The sequence below is a fragment of the Myodes glareolus genome, chromosome 10 (assembly GCF_982192425.1).
Source record: "Myodes glareolus chromosome 10, mMyoGla1.1, whole genome shotgun sequence".
NCBI classification, from domain to species: domain Eukaryota; kingdom Metazoa; phylum Chordata; class Mammalia; order Rodentia; family Cricetidae; genus Myodes; species Myodes glareolus.
Window position 1 is genome coordinate 38,115,967 of NC_142035.1, and position 14,595 is coordinate 38,130,561.

Below are 14,595 nucleotides of genomic sequence, written 5' to 3' on the forward strand. Positions count from 1 at the left end.
TACAGATTAGAATTGAATGTGGAACAAGATAAATTCTTCCTCAGAGTCTATTAGTATTTTAGCCTCTCGCGTAAAAAGATGCTCTACTACGGCTGTGCTTTAAGGGAAGAGGGATTACTGTGAAATCTATAGATCCATGCATTTATTCGGCTCCCCTCTGCTCAATATAATATATTTTAAATAAAAAATACACAAAGACGGTTACAAAATGTGTATAGTGAACTCAGTAAATAAAGCACACAATGTATGGTATAAAATGATGTCGCTTTAGGGACAAGAACAGTGAATCAGGACTATCCAAGACGGAAGCAACTGCAAGTCAGAGTCAGGGCGCTGTGGACCACAGGGCCATGAGACTGGCCCTGGGGAGGAGCTAGGGCAGCGTCTTGGGACAGGATAATGGTACCAAGGAACAATGAAAGAACAAGGAGGTAGGGACAGACCTGTTATTTAGGGACTGCCCAGGATGTCTGCAGATGTGTGGGAGGAGGAGACAAAGAGGAAGACTTGGGAGACTATTAGCATTTACGCAAAGGAGCTTCATTTTATCCTGTTCTGGCTATGGGCTAAGGGCTTCTAAACTGGGTAGGATGTGTCCATGGGATATTTCAGAAGAACTTCCGCATCACGAATCTTCCAGATGCAGAAGAGTGAAGAGGGGGTGGAAAAGAAGAGAAGAAAGAAAACCTTTTGACACAACTTCCATCTCTGATTAAATCACCCCTTGGCAGTTTAAAAACAAACTTGCTAAAAACTTCCTCCCTTCAGTTTTGCTGTTTGCAAAGTACACATTACTAGCTCTTCAACAGAAAATCCTACATGCAAACACGTCTGCCTGCCCAGATGCCTGCCTCTGTCACTGCTCCCTGTATCATGTGCTGACAGCACATCCCCATCTTAGGTTCCCGCCTGGCTAGCCCCACTGACCTTCTCTTTATCCCAGACTCTCTCCAACACAGAATATTCTCCCCCACAGCAGTCAGGGACTCTTGGAAATTAAAGTCAATCAGTGATGATCACTCCCGGCTCACAACTCTCCCCAAGTCTCCTCTGGTCCTAGCTTCAGAGCTGCCTGCCCCTCTGCCTCATTGCCCACCACTCTTCACCCATCCTTCTCTCCACTACACCGTTAGCTTCACCATCTTCCTGGCACACCTGTGTGCGCCCGGCTTTGCTATATCGCTGCCGGAAGTCTCCTTCATGAGATGTTTGTATAACCAGCTCCCTCTCCTCCCACAGGGGGTGCACTCATTGGAAAATGTGTCCCTAGGCACCCTGGATCCAATAACACTAACTTTTAAATCCTCATTCTGTCAGTTGGCTGTTATCATCCCAACCAGAAAACAACGCTGTAAAGGTAGAGACGTTTTAAGCACAGCTGTAGCTCCAGCTTTGATGTCTTGGAGAATCGTAGACAGGCTTTCTAATGCTTGTCCCAGCTGACTGTTCTACTTGATGAGAGGGACTGAGAGAGGAAACCGCTCAGAAAACACGGTAGAAAAGTGAGATCGAGACATCAGGTCACTAGAGATGTTAACAGACTTTAGTCAAACTCACACTGTCTCCTCAACTACTTTTATTTATTTGTTTATTTATTTATTTATTTATTTATTTATTTATTTATTCATTCATTCATTCATTTTGGTTTGCCAAGACAGGGTTTTTCTGAGTCGGGCGATGGTGGCACACACCCTTAATCCTAGCACTTGGGAGGCAGAGGCAGGTGGATCTCTGTGAGTTTGAAGCCAGCCTGGTCTACAAGAACTAGTTCCAGAACAGCTCCAAAGCTACAGAGAAACCCTGTCTCAAAATAAACAAACAAACAACAAAAAAGACAGGGTTTTATGTATAGCTTTGGCTATCCTGAAATTTGCTCCATAGACCAGGCTGGCCTCAAACTCAGAAATCCTGCTACCTCTGTTCCCTCTTTTCCCCAGAGCTGGGAGTAAAGGAGCCACCACTGCCTAACACCAACTGTTTTGCATTGATGTTTTAAATACTATCTTTTAGTAGCAAGGCCTTTTGCCTGTCAGTGGCAGTTCTCCAGGTAGGGATCGCAGCCCCATGCAACATCCTGAAGACTTCTATTTAGAGACTTCCATTCAGGTAAAGTCAGTTCCTTAACTTCACCAGACTTCCATTCAGGTAAAGCCAGTTCCTTAACTTCACCATGGAAAGGAATTTCAGGATGAGCCAGCAGGAAGCAGAGTCACAGTTTATTAGAAGAGTTTTAAACATAGTTCTATGCACAGGAGTTAATACAAAGACACTCGGGGTGGGGCGGTGGGGAGATGCAACCTTAAGCTACTTATGGGTATGGGCTTTTAAAAGAAGAACCAACCTTCGCTGTCTTTACTATATATATATATATATATATATATATATATATATATATATATATATATATATAATTTTTGTGGGCTCTGAAATTACCTTTAGAGGTTGCTAAGAAAATCAATTTAGATTATGGGATGGTTCCTGGACACAATATAGAGGATTATAGCTTATAAAATAAACCCTAGAATATGGGGGTACAGAAAGTTAAGATATTTTCATTGTAAACACAGGTTAATAATTTTGTTTCCAAGTTTTCCAGGAAATAGCTGGGAGAGAAGTAAGGCCATATTCAAGGTTCTAAGCCTGGTTTATTGCTATTTTTAGCATTCCTAATTGAAAATAATTTTGTAATAAATGTAAAAATGTCTTATAGAAAGATTTTTTTCTCTGTGTCAAAACACTTTATAGAAAATGTTGATTATGTGCATATCTCGTGTGTGTGTACATGTGTTGTTGCATGTGTGTGTGTGTGTGTGTGTATTGCAGAGGTCAAAGGACAACCTGAGAGAATTGTTCTCTCTTTCCACCATGAGATATGGGTTCTAGGGACTGAATTCAGGTCATCAGGCTCAAAGGCAAGCAGCTCTCTATACTGACCAATGTTTCCAGCTAGAATACTGGAATACTTCATGGAATGTGCTGGAATACCTGACCCTCAGTTAGAAATCAAGTGATGCCATAGACTCTGGAATAAGAGACTCCTTCCCATGCCCCCCAAATTTTCCTGTTCTTCTTTTCTGCCTCAAGACGATAATCTCATGACACCAAAGCATGCAGGAAGCTCGTTAAAGTGCCAGTTTCCCAGTGCCAGGATACCACTTCCCAGCCTCTTATATTTTCATTGACTGGAAATTGGCTTAGGTCTGACCTACTAAGAAAGGAAGGAAAGGAGGGAAGGAGGGAGGGATGAAGGGAGGGAAAGAGGGAGGGAAAAAGGAAGGAAAAATTGAACACGGTTTCCTGCTTGTGATGGTTTGTGTTGACTGCAAATTTGACAGGATCTACAATCGTCCAGTGGACAAGCCTCTGAGCACATCTGGGAGGATGTGGTTAGCCTCTCAACAGGCTGGGGGTATTATCTTTATGAGATTAAATAGGAAGTGGGGAGCAGGGAGCATGGTGGTTTGAAAGAGAATACCCTCAATAGGCTCGAATTGGCTCCATCACCATGCTTGCTGCTTGATGCCAATCCGCCCCCACCGTGGCAGATTCTTATTCCTGTGGAACGGGACATCCAAATAAATCCATCCTTCTCTAGGCCGCCTTGGTCATGGTGTTTTGTCATGGCAATAGAGAAGCATCTACCATAAGTACTTACACTAAACATGGTAGCACCGTCCTGTGGGCTGGGACCCCAGACTGAACAGAAAGGAGGAAAGGAGCTGAATAAGAGCACTCATCTCCTTCCAATTCCTGACTAGGGAAAGCAGTTGTCTCCCCAAGGCGCCACCACCAGGAATTTCTCACCATGATGAACTGGCCCCTGGAACGATATGCCAAAATAAACCTTCCCAATCCTTTCTTCCCTAAGGTGCTTCCTTAAGTGGGAGTATTTTATCACACGGCAACAGAAAATTTAATATACCCATATGTGGTTTATTATTTGACTGTGAAAAGGAATGAAATGTTGATACAAGCTAGAATGAAGTTGAGCTTAGGAAAGAATCATCCTACAAGGAAACCAGCATACAAGAAAGAAAAATATCACTAAGTGATAAGGTGCATATGAAGAGTGAAAATATGGAGACTATGGGAACAGAAGGCAGATGAGTAGTTAGGAGAAACAGTGGGACAGATATGAAAATAAGATGGTGACCGCTAAAAACTGTGTAGTTCCCTCTTGAGGTGAGAAAATGTTCTAAAACTGACTGTTGTACATGCTTTGTGAATATTTTAAAAAATGAGTTCAACATGTTAAATGGTTAAATTATGGTAAGTTGATTGTATATCAACAAAGCTGAAGTTGTTGTTTTGATTGGGGACAAGGTCTCACATAGCCTAGCCTTGAACTCACTATGTAAAGGGAGGCAACCTTGAACTTCATATTCGCCTACTGGGTTTATAGGCATCCACCATTATGCCCCATTAAATGTGGAGCTAGGGTTCAAACCTAGGGCTTTGAACACGGAAGGCAAGCCCTCTACCAACTGAGCTACATCCACAGCCCAACAAAGCTGTCTTTTAAAAAGCTTCTGCCTGGCAACTTGCCTTTGCATACCCTGGGATTAAGCATTTCAGACAGCAGGAGTTTAAACTTCTTTTATAACAGAAAAATAAAAAACCTGACCCTTTGTAAAAGTACTAACTGACAAAAGATTCTCATATAATTTGTCCTGAAAAAGTATGGATGTAAATTTTCTCCATAAACCTTTTAAATTCTTTTTTAATCTTTATTTTTTATACAATTCAAAACAAACCGCACATACATATACCAAAAAACATGCAACTTCATTCAAGTAGGTTAATTAGATAATTTCTGGAAAATACAGATGTTTTTACATTTTTAAAAGCAACATTTCATTACATATTTGTTGTAACATGTGAGACAGGATCATCTCCATCTATTTAGCTCACATAATTGATATCACCATGACAACTTACCAGGGGAAGAGTAGACTGGTTACATTCTCCCTCTATTTTATTTATAACATTTAGCTTTTAGTATTTGGCTCCATGGTTCAGATAATAAAATAGATTTGAAAGGATTTATTTTATACAACATGATTCTTTAAGTGTAGCAAGCCATATGTCATTTTGATGTTAAGAAAGCAAGAATTAGAATAACTGCACTAAACTCGTATTTATTTTAGAAATGGGAAATTTTCAACTTTCTTTCCCCATTTAAAAAGTCCCACAGGAGTGATGTGAACCAAAATCCTTTTCTTTGTAGGTATCAGTGAGCAAAATCAAGCAGTTTCTAAGGCATCTACTGGAACAAGGAAAATCAAGTAAAATAACCAATAAAAGAGAAAACCCCTTAGAAAAAAAGAAGACTCAACATAAATTAAAAATAAAAGGAATTCAAAATAAGGATCTCCTGAAGAGAAATCAAAACTATTGTAAGTAGAGCACTCTCCCACATATCAGTCTGAAATGACTAACCAAAGTTCACATTTTAGGGCTGCTTCTGAGAAAACATAGGCTCTGGTTATAAATATTTATATGCACAATAGCATTATGTTCTGTCAGCTTCTGTTCCAGGATTTTAACTCAGAATTCAGAATAATGATAACAAGCAAGGTTGATAATTATATCTCATGGGAGAAAATCTCCGAAAATTATACAGGTCTTCCTCATCTACTCTTATAAGAGAAAATCTCTTGTGCTAAGGGAAACCAAATTGAATGTAGCACCCCTTTCGTTCTGTGCTGGTAATCTAAGTCCCCATAACTGAAGCACGCAAGCTAAACACTTAGATTTCTTAACATTAAAGAAGATTCTAGAAAAATACGATCTTAAATTCTGCACACAGACTCTTTGAAGTGGTTCTCAGTCATTTTTACATTTTTATTCTCTGAAGATGTCAAAGAACATGGTGTAAGAAATGTTGATCACATTCATCCTATAGTCCCCTCTATCATGCCTCCCTTGCTCCTCTAGAACCAGTATCTTCCCAACATGGCCCCTTCTCCTACTTTAGTGTTGATGCTTAAGTGTAAAGTTTAAAAATTATTTTCAACATTTTATTTAATTCCAGTGCATGCTCTTATGTAATAGATGCATATGAATTTCTACTTTACTAGCATGTTATTTAAATAGATGCTTGAGAGTTAGAATCAAGGAGGAAGTCAAGAATATCAGTTTTCAGTGATACAATAAAATAAGCACATGTCTAAATTTAGATAAAATGTATATCATACTCACTGTAGTATTTATCTGTCAAGTTTTTTTTCTTTGATTTTTTTGAGATAGGGTTTCTCACTAGCTTTGGAGTCTGTCCTGGAACTAGCTCTTGTAGACCAGGCTGACCTTGAACAGAGATCTGCCTGCCTCTGCCTCCTGAGTGCTGGGATTAAAAGCATGCACCACCACCACCCGGCCTTATCTGTTGGTTTTTTAATGGAGAAATCTGGTCTGCATTAGCTTATACTGACCTTCCTAGTATAAATCATCCCCAAACTACTACTCATGAGTTCTCCCAACAGGAACTTTCTTGTACAATAGAGAACTACAGACACATGGAGCATCTATGTTAGTCCAAGTCTAGGGAACAGAACCCAGAGAATGAGTATGTATTAAAGGTGAATTTATTAAATCGACTTACACCATTGTTCTGGGTGTCCAACCTGGAGGCTGGAAACTTGGGGCTACTTGGTCTATGAGGCTAGATGCCTCAGCAGTCTCAACAGTACTGACGTTTTGGAGGATTCGTAGAGAACCTTTGGCACTCAGTCTGTACTCAAAGGCTGTGATGGGTAGTTTTATACAAACTTGACACAAGCTAACATAATCTGAGAGAAGGAAAGTCAAGAAAATGCCCCCATACAGGCTATAGGTGGGCCTGTAAAGCATTTTGCTAGTGATTGATGAGGGAGGACCCAACATTATGTGGGTGGTGCCATTCCTGGGGTTGGAGGTTTTGGATTCTATAAGGGAACAGGCTGAACCAGCCATGGGTAGCAAGACAGTAAACTTCACCCCTCCATGGACTTCCATCAGCTCCTGCCTCCAGGTTCCTGTCCTGTTTGAGTTCCTGCCCTGACTTCCTCTGATGATGAATTGTGATGTGGAAGCATAGGCCGAATAAACCCTTTCCTCTTCAAGTTGCTTTGGTCATGATCTTTCATTCCAACAATAATGACCTTCTAGAGCAAAGGCTGAAGAAGCTGAGTTGTGATATTGATGAAGGATGGCAACAGAGGTGGAGGCAACAGTGTCGATGAACTCACAAATCAGAAACATAAACTTGTCAGCCAAAAGCTGAAAGCAGACAAGCAAAAACAAAAGCTTATCCCTTAAAGTCTTATCTCCACTGTTACTCTCTATCCCGTCAAGTTGACAATATTTACCATCACTACAATCTTATTCAGAATTCTTCCAGATATCTGCAGAGTTCCCTACCCCCTGATTCTCTTAAGATACTTCATTATAATTAATTATAATTGGGTGACTTTTAGGGAAACTCCACTATCAAAATTTTCCATAGCATTTAAATATTTTCCATGCATATATTCTTTTTGTAATTTTATTTCATCAATTTATGTATTGTTCTATCAGTATATCTATAGTTATAATGGCAATACAGCTGGCGCAGACTTAGGAACAGTTACTTCTGGATTTCTTTGTCTTAAATGTATATGTGCATGTGATATGTACATGCATGCATGCATGTGATGTATGCAAACTCACCACTATGCTTGCATTCGCTAGCCAACCCCCTACCCCGGTGGATCTCCAGTCTCTATTTTCAACACACTGTAATTATACTTGGGTTGCAACATCTACCCTGCAGTCATGTGGGTTCTGGGGACCCAAACTTATATTTTCTTATATTTATGCAGCATGAGCTTTATCATCAAATCATATCCTTAGCCCTCCACCCCCATGACTTTTTGTAAGATACAAGGGCTATGTCTTAGCTGTGTGATAAAATTCCATGGCAAAGCCAATTTAAGGCAGGAGGAGTTGTTTCAGTTAATAGTTCAAGGGCAGAGTCCATCATGATGGAGAAATCAGGCAGCAGGAGCCTGAGGCAGCTGGTCACACTGCATCCACAGGCGTGGAAGCAGAGTGCAATGATTCTTGTGCTCAGCTGGCCTCTTCCTTCTGAAGGAGTCCACGATTCAAGCCCAGGAAAGAGTATTGCCCACATTCAGGCTGGGTCTTTCCTGCTAAATTAACCTAGTCTAGGTAATCTCTCAAGTGCATGCCCAGAGGCTGGGGGACTCTAGATCCTGTCAAGTTAACAATGGATAACAGCCATCATATCTTAACACACAAAGCTGTTTCATAAAGTGAAATTTGAGCCTAAATGGTTGAATGATGAAGTCCTCTGCTTCTTAGCCATTAAGTTATTATGCGCTCATGAAAGATGGCTGACAACGACAAGAATGTTTGCCAGGTGTAGAGGCACATTCCTGAAACCTAGCACTCAGAGGGTTTGGCAGGAGAGTTACATATTTGAGGCAGCCTGGGCTATGCAAACACTCTCTAAAAATTTTCCATTACATGCTTTTCAAATGACTTTGGGGCGATGCAGAACTATCTCATAAACAAGTTGCAATTTTCTAAGCACAAAATTCATTTGAAAGTTGTAAAGGAGAACAAACAATGAGAAATATTTATACTCTACCAAGACAAGCTACTATGTATGCCTTAGACTTAAAATTTCACATTTTGAATAGTCAAACTTGGCCTCAAAGAAACATATTGTCCTCAGGACCTCCAGGATGTATGCATACATTCATCACCAGTGCCTGGTCAAAGTACTGCCAAGTGCACATGAGAAGCCCCATTTTTTAAGCCACACTATCCCTTCATCAAGATTTACAGAAATGAGAGATATACCCTTCTTCTAGAAGTAAATACAGAAAAGTAGTCACTGCTAATAATAGCAAGAGGCAGAAACTGAAAATAGTGGAATTCCAGGGGGAGCTATCTATTTCGAGGCTGGAAGGTTTCTTATTGAACCAGGCTCAGCTTCTTCTGAAAGTCCTGCCTTAACAAAGTTACCTAAAGATTTTTCAATCATAGCATGTCAAGAGTATTTCACCCCATATTTACCCACAGAAACCTGGTTTGCTGCTTAGATAGGAGACAGTTCTAGATAGAACCTAAGAATATCAATATACTTGCTTTGGCAAGAAATAAATGACACCTTCCCATGGAGTCATTTGAGAGAAGTTTAAACCAGGGGCCTTTTCTAAGGGTTTAAACTGGATACAGTGAAACCACAAGGCTCTGCCAGACTAATAGCAGGAGCAGCATTATCATCTCAAGGTTCCAAAGGACCTCTCCAAGCAAAAGACTCATGGAGAAGGTTCTGTGACAGAACTGTGACCCTAGGTCAAGAGAAAATGTCACAGATGTCTCTAGAGTCACAGATGGGCAAGCCAGAGAGCAAATACCCTTATCTCACTCTTTATATTCCCCATGGTCACCTTTTGAACTAACCTATCCAGAAACTGTAGAAAGGAGCTCACAAGAAGGGCAATCATGAAACAGCCAGCCCACTGGCTTTTCAGGCAGGCAAATTACAGTCATGAACTAGAAGTGTCGTGGTATATTTGTATTTTGATGAATGAATCTTGCATGAAGACCAGAGGCAAAGCTAAAGCCACTAGATGTGTGACAATGGTGACAAACACCCTTAATCTCAGGATTTGAGAGACAGAGTCAGATAGATCTCTGTGAGTTCAAGGCTACCCTGGGCTATATAAGATCAATGCAGAAACAAATCCTGGTGGTGGTGGCTCAGAGCTTTAATCCCAGTCCTAGATACTCACATGCCTTTAAGTCCAGCACTACAGGGAATATAAAATGGAAGGAGAGAGAAGCTTAGTCTGCATAGTTTGCAGTCACCCAGCCTTGGTAAAAGTAATACTTTGCTGTAGGAACTCCTTCAGCCAATAGTCTTTAAAATACCAGCCCACTAGGGGCATGGTCTTGTATAAGACAGAAAAGGGGAGATGATATGGGATGTCCTTCTGTATATGTGTTGCTCTTATTGGATAAAGAATAAAGTTCTTTTGGCCAATGACTTAATAGAGTAGAGTCAGGCAAGAAATCCAAACAGAGATATATAGAGAGAGTAGGCAGAATCAAGGAGACGCCATGTAGCTGCCAAAGGAGAAAAGTACCAGAACAGAACTTTACCCAGTAAGCCATAGCTTCATGGTGATACACGGATTAATAGAAATAGGTTAATTCAAAATATGAGAAGTAGCTAGAAATATGCATGAACCATTGACCAAACAGTGTTGGAATTAATATAGTTTCTGTGTGATTATTTGGGCCTGGGTAGCCAGGAAACGAATGAGCAGTCTCTATTTGCAAGACTTCTCTAATGGCTTGGCTGCTTCCCTTTTATGGTCTTCAGGCAAGATTTATTTGTCAGGGTACAAACAATATACCACTACATAGAAGGATCAGAACTTTCATTGACATACAGTCCATTAAAACTGAAATTACAACGCCTTAAAGAGGGAATGCCAGAGGTCATCTAGTCTCCCATCTTGTTCAGTAATCCTAGAAGATGACCTGCACTCCTATCTAAGTACATGAGCTAAGCCACTGGGTCATTCAAGGCCCTTGCTATTCTTTTATATATCTCTTTTTTCTAAAGTCTTTAACTTACATGGAACCCACAATGACCTTAGTCAATGTCAACTGGTGGTGGGTGAAGCTGGATTTAAAAACCATGATATCCTGTATTCTGAAGAACACACTATTGCTATATCTGACATCAGAACACAGTGATGAGACATAAAGGACTCATGGCAAATTCACTTAAGAGTAAGCCAAGCTAGCTGTGGTGGTCCACACTTGTCATTCAAGACCTCAGGAGGCCGAGGCAGGAAAACCAGGAGTTTAAGGTAAACCTGGGCTATATGTAGAAATTTTGTCTCCAGAAAAGAAGAGGAAAAGAGAAATTGCCAACAGAGAAAGGATGAAAGGGGAAAGAGAGACTAAGCCATATGTTAGAAAGAACTAAGCAATACATGTTTAGGCATCAACCAGGAAAAATACCCATAGGAGAAGCAGACATGTGTCAAAGGATTTATTGTGAGGAGTTACTTCACATGACAATGGGGGTTAGCTGGGCAAACCCAAAGTCTATAGAAGAGGCTGTCAGTACTGGAACTCTTAGACACAAACTAAAGCCATGATCTGACAGAGACATTTAACCTTTTGATATTGTAACATGACAGAGTCATCTACTAATGTGTTGGCTTGCATGCATAGCCACCCTGGGACACATGCAGTCCACAAGCTTCAGGTCTGACATCCCTAGAGCAGTCCAATGGCTCTTTTTGTTTATTGTTTACTTAGGGTTGTTGTTTTGTGGCCTTTTCTTTTTCTTTTCTTTTCTTTTTAAATATTTTTAAATTACATATATGTGTATGTATCTGAGTGGAGGTGTCCACAGAAGCCAGGGAGGAGCACTGGATATCCTGAAGCTAGAGTTACAGGTGGTAACTGTAACTGTTACCTAGTATGGGTCCTGGAAACTAAGCTGGCATAGAATTTAAGAATAGTCCACACTCTTAACCATCTCTTCAGCCTCTGTTTTTGTTTTTCATTAGGAAAGCCTTGGTCTCACTCTTACTGTGCTCAAATGTATTGAATTAGGCCAAGCCAGATAGATCATCTAGGAAAATCCTTTGATTATGGGTTTTAGTCACTTCTACAAAATCCCTTCACAGCCAAAACTAGGTTAGTGTTTGAACAGCTGGGGACTGTAGCCAAGGCAAGATGACATGTAAGTTGACCATCAAGCCATGGATCACCGACTATTTATACATCCAGAGTTTGTTGGTTTTCAATGCTGACGATCAATCACAAAGTAGTGAGCTACTACAAAATCATACCTCAAGCCTCCATGAAGTTTTTGAATGTAAGTCTACGAGTTGGTCAGTGAGATGTCTCGAAGGGTGGAGCCACTGACCACCTGAATTCAATCCCTGGAACTCATATGGTGAAAGAAGAGAACAGACGCCTAGAAGTAGAGCTAGGGTCCGCAGGCATCCTCTTTTGTATGCACGGGCACACAGGGGCACATACACTAAAGAATTAAATGTAAAACTATTAAATGTAAGATTTATGCCTACTAAATTTTACTGTAAGGGGCAGTATAGCTCAATGGGAGAGCAGATCCTGATCACACTCAAGGATCTGGGTTCAATCTCCCAATCACACACACACACACACAAAAAGTCACTGTGGTCAGTTTTAACTATTAGTCCAAACTCCACATTACATGTTTTACCCAAGCTCTTGTGATCAGCCAGATAGAATTTTAAACGTGATGAGGTTGAGAAATTTCTATTTGCTGAAATATGTTGAACGGCATGTGTGTCTTTGTTTGTGACACTGCCCTAACAAGTGTTTATGGATAGGAAGTGGGCGAGCATCTGCTCCTGTTTCTGCTCCCACCCCACACAGGAATCTGCTGTCAGCTGATGCCAGTTCTTCAAGGAGAGACCCTTTCCTGCAGACCCGGGGAGAGGATTGGGAGGTTTTGCTAGTTTACCTTTGGTTTCCTTGTTTATGCTTTAATTTTTTGAGATTATAATATCATTTTCCTCTTCTCTTTCCTCCCTCCAAACCTTCTCTTTCAATTTCATGGCCTCTTTTTAGTATCATTTAATTATTGCTACGTGTGTGTGTGTGTGTGTATGTGTGTGTGTGTGTGGAGAGAGAGAGAGAGAGAGAGACAGAGAGAGAGAGAGAAGTATATAAGCACAGCCTGCACAGTCTTGGTAATGTTACTTGTACATATATGTTTTCAGGGCTGACCAGTTGGTATTATATGAGCATTTGGTATGCTGTTCCCTGGGAAAGATGGTTTCCACTACTCTCAGAATACTTTAATAGCCTACAGTTCTTTGTGTAGGGTTGAGGCCTCTTGACTTTCTCCTTTTCACGTTAGCAGGTTCACTGGTGTCATCCTTGTTCAGCTCATACATAGGCAGTCATGCTGATGAGACGCCATGTTTGTTTGTTTTGGTAGGGTCTCGGGTATCCCAGACTGGCCTAGAATGTTCTATATAGAAAGCATAAAAGAGTGATCGTGGACTCTCCATCCTCCTGCCTCTACCTCCTGAGTGATGGCATTACAGATATATGATACCACACCCAGCTTCCATGCTCTCTTTGTGAAATTACACAGAAAAATATGGGGAAATATTTGGATCCAGGAATATGGTAGTTGTGCTAAGTTAGGGTGTCAATAAACCCTAAAATTGGGAGAGTCACATCATGTTTGTAAAACATCCCTGTCTGAGATGACCAAAGAAACTATCCTAATCCCCAGCACGTATCAGCTTCTTTTTCTGTTCTGCAAAATCTTAAGTCTGCATTCTCAGACTTACTTCAAAAAGAGAAAATTCTTTTAGAACAATTCAAAATGGTGTTACATTTGCCTGTGTGATAATGAGTGAGAGGTAATGCCAGGAAAGGAGGAAGGTCACTGCAGACCATGGGAGGAGGGGCATAGAAGGGATTTTGAGAAGTCAGAAAGATAAAACATACTTATTTATTTTGAGAAAAACTCAGCACACAGAACACCAGGTCCCCAGGCACACACCATCACACACAGGCTGGTACAGACCCACACAGACAGGCACCTTGGCCTCTTGGAGATACAGGCCTATAGACAAGGCATCCAAAGTCAGGCACTTTGTGATAATTAATACCCCATCCTTCCCATGTGCATCATTAGCCATCTTGGCTGGTGCCCGATGTCTACAGCACCAGTCTATAAACTGACTTTGTGTTTCCTACAACTGTATACAGCATAAGAACAGTACTTGAAGCATCAGGAGTTAAGAGAGAGCAAGCCATGGAGGCAAGATCTTCTCTGAAGGGAAACTTGAACTTGACAAGCTGTGAAAATAATGCAATCACCTGGGGGTTGGACACGATCACAGGCTCACTGTAAACCTTGCTGAACTCTGATCTTATTCAGTCCATGCTTTAACATTACCAAGGTCAAAATCCAATCTTCACAATGAGATGTAGGTGTTTTGGGCAAGTGCTATTTCCCAGACCACTGGGTCCATCAAAGAAGAGAAACAAAACTCAGCCTAACTGCCTCAAAATACTTCTGTTCTGGAAATGGGGATGATTAGCATCTAACTGAAGTCTCTAGAACAGGGATACGGTTTTCCATGATTCGAAAATGGAGCAATGACTCATTTTCAATCTTGCCAATTGTTCTTTAACTCAGTTTCTCAAATATAGCAAAGAGTAGTTGTATTCCCATTACTTAAAAGCAAGATGTGTTCCTGGCACGGTGTTTGCCATACTCAGAATGAATAAATACTTGATGAATTAAATTGAATCAAAACTTGACTCTGTACAGTTAGGACATGATCTCAGAACTGAGTTCAAATTCAGAATTTTCTTTGAAGCATGCTATCTTCTAGGTGATACTCAAAGGTTAAAAAAAATAGACTTGTAAAGCAAACTTGGGTGGTGTTTTACAGTTGAACGTGATATTCCCACAGTCATTACCTTTCCAAAAATGGTGCAGTTTCCCTCAGAGTACCTTAACATTGTGACTTCATCAGCTAATTCTTTCTTCTGAGATAAAAT

At 40.6% G+C, this 14,595-nt stretch overlaps 1 protein-coding gene across 2 annotated transcripts in view; it reads left to right on the forward strand.

Moving 5' to 3' along the window:
- Sel1l2 (SEL1L2 adaptor subunit of SYVN1 ubiquitin ligase) overlaps positions 1-14,595 on the forward strand; it is a 133,726-nt gene that overhangs the window by 62,632 nt on the left and 56,499 nt on the right. For both annotated transcript variants that reach the window (XM_085696244.2, XM_048455455.3), the window contains one exon: positions 5,228-5,396. In XM_085696244.2, coding sequence (XP_085552370.2) covers positions 5,228-5,396 — 169 coding nt within the window. The remainder of the gene's footprint in view (positions 1-5,227; positions 5,397-14,595) is intronic.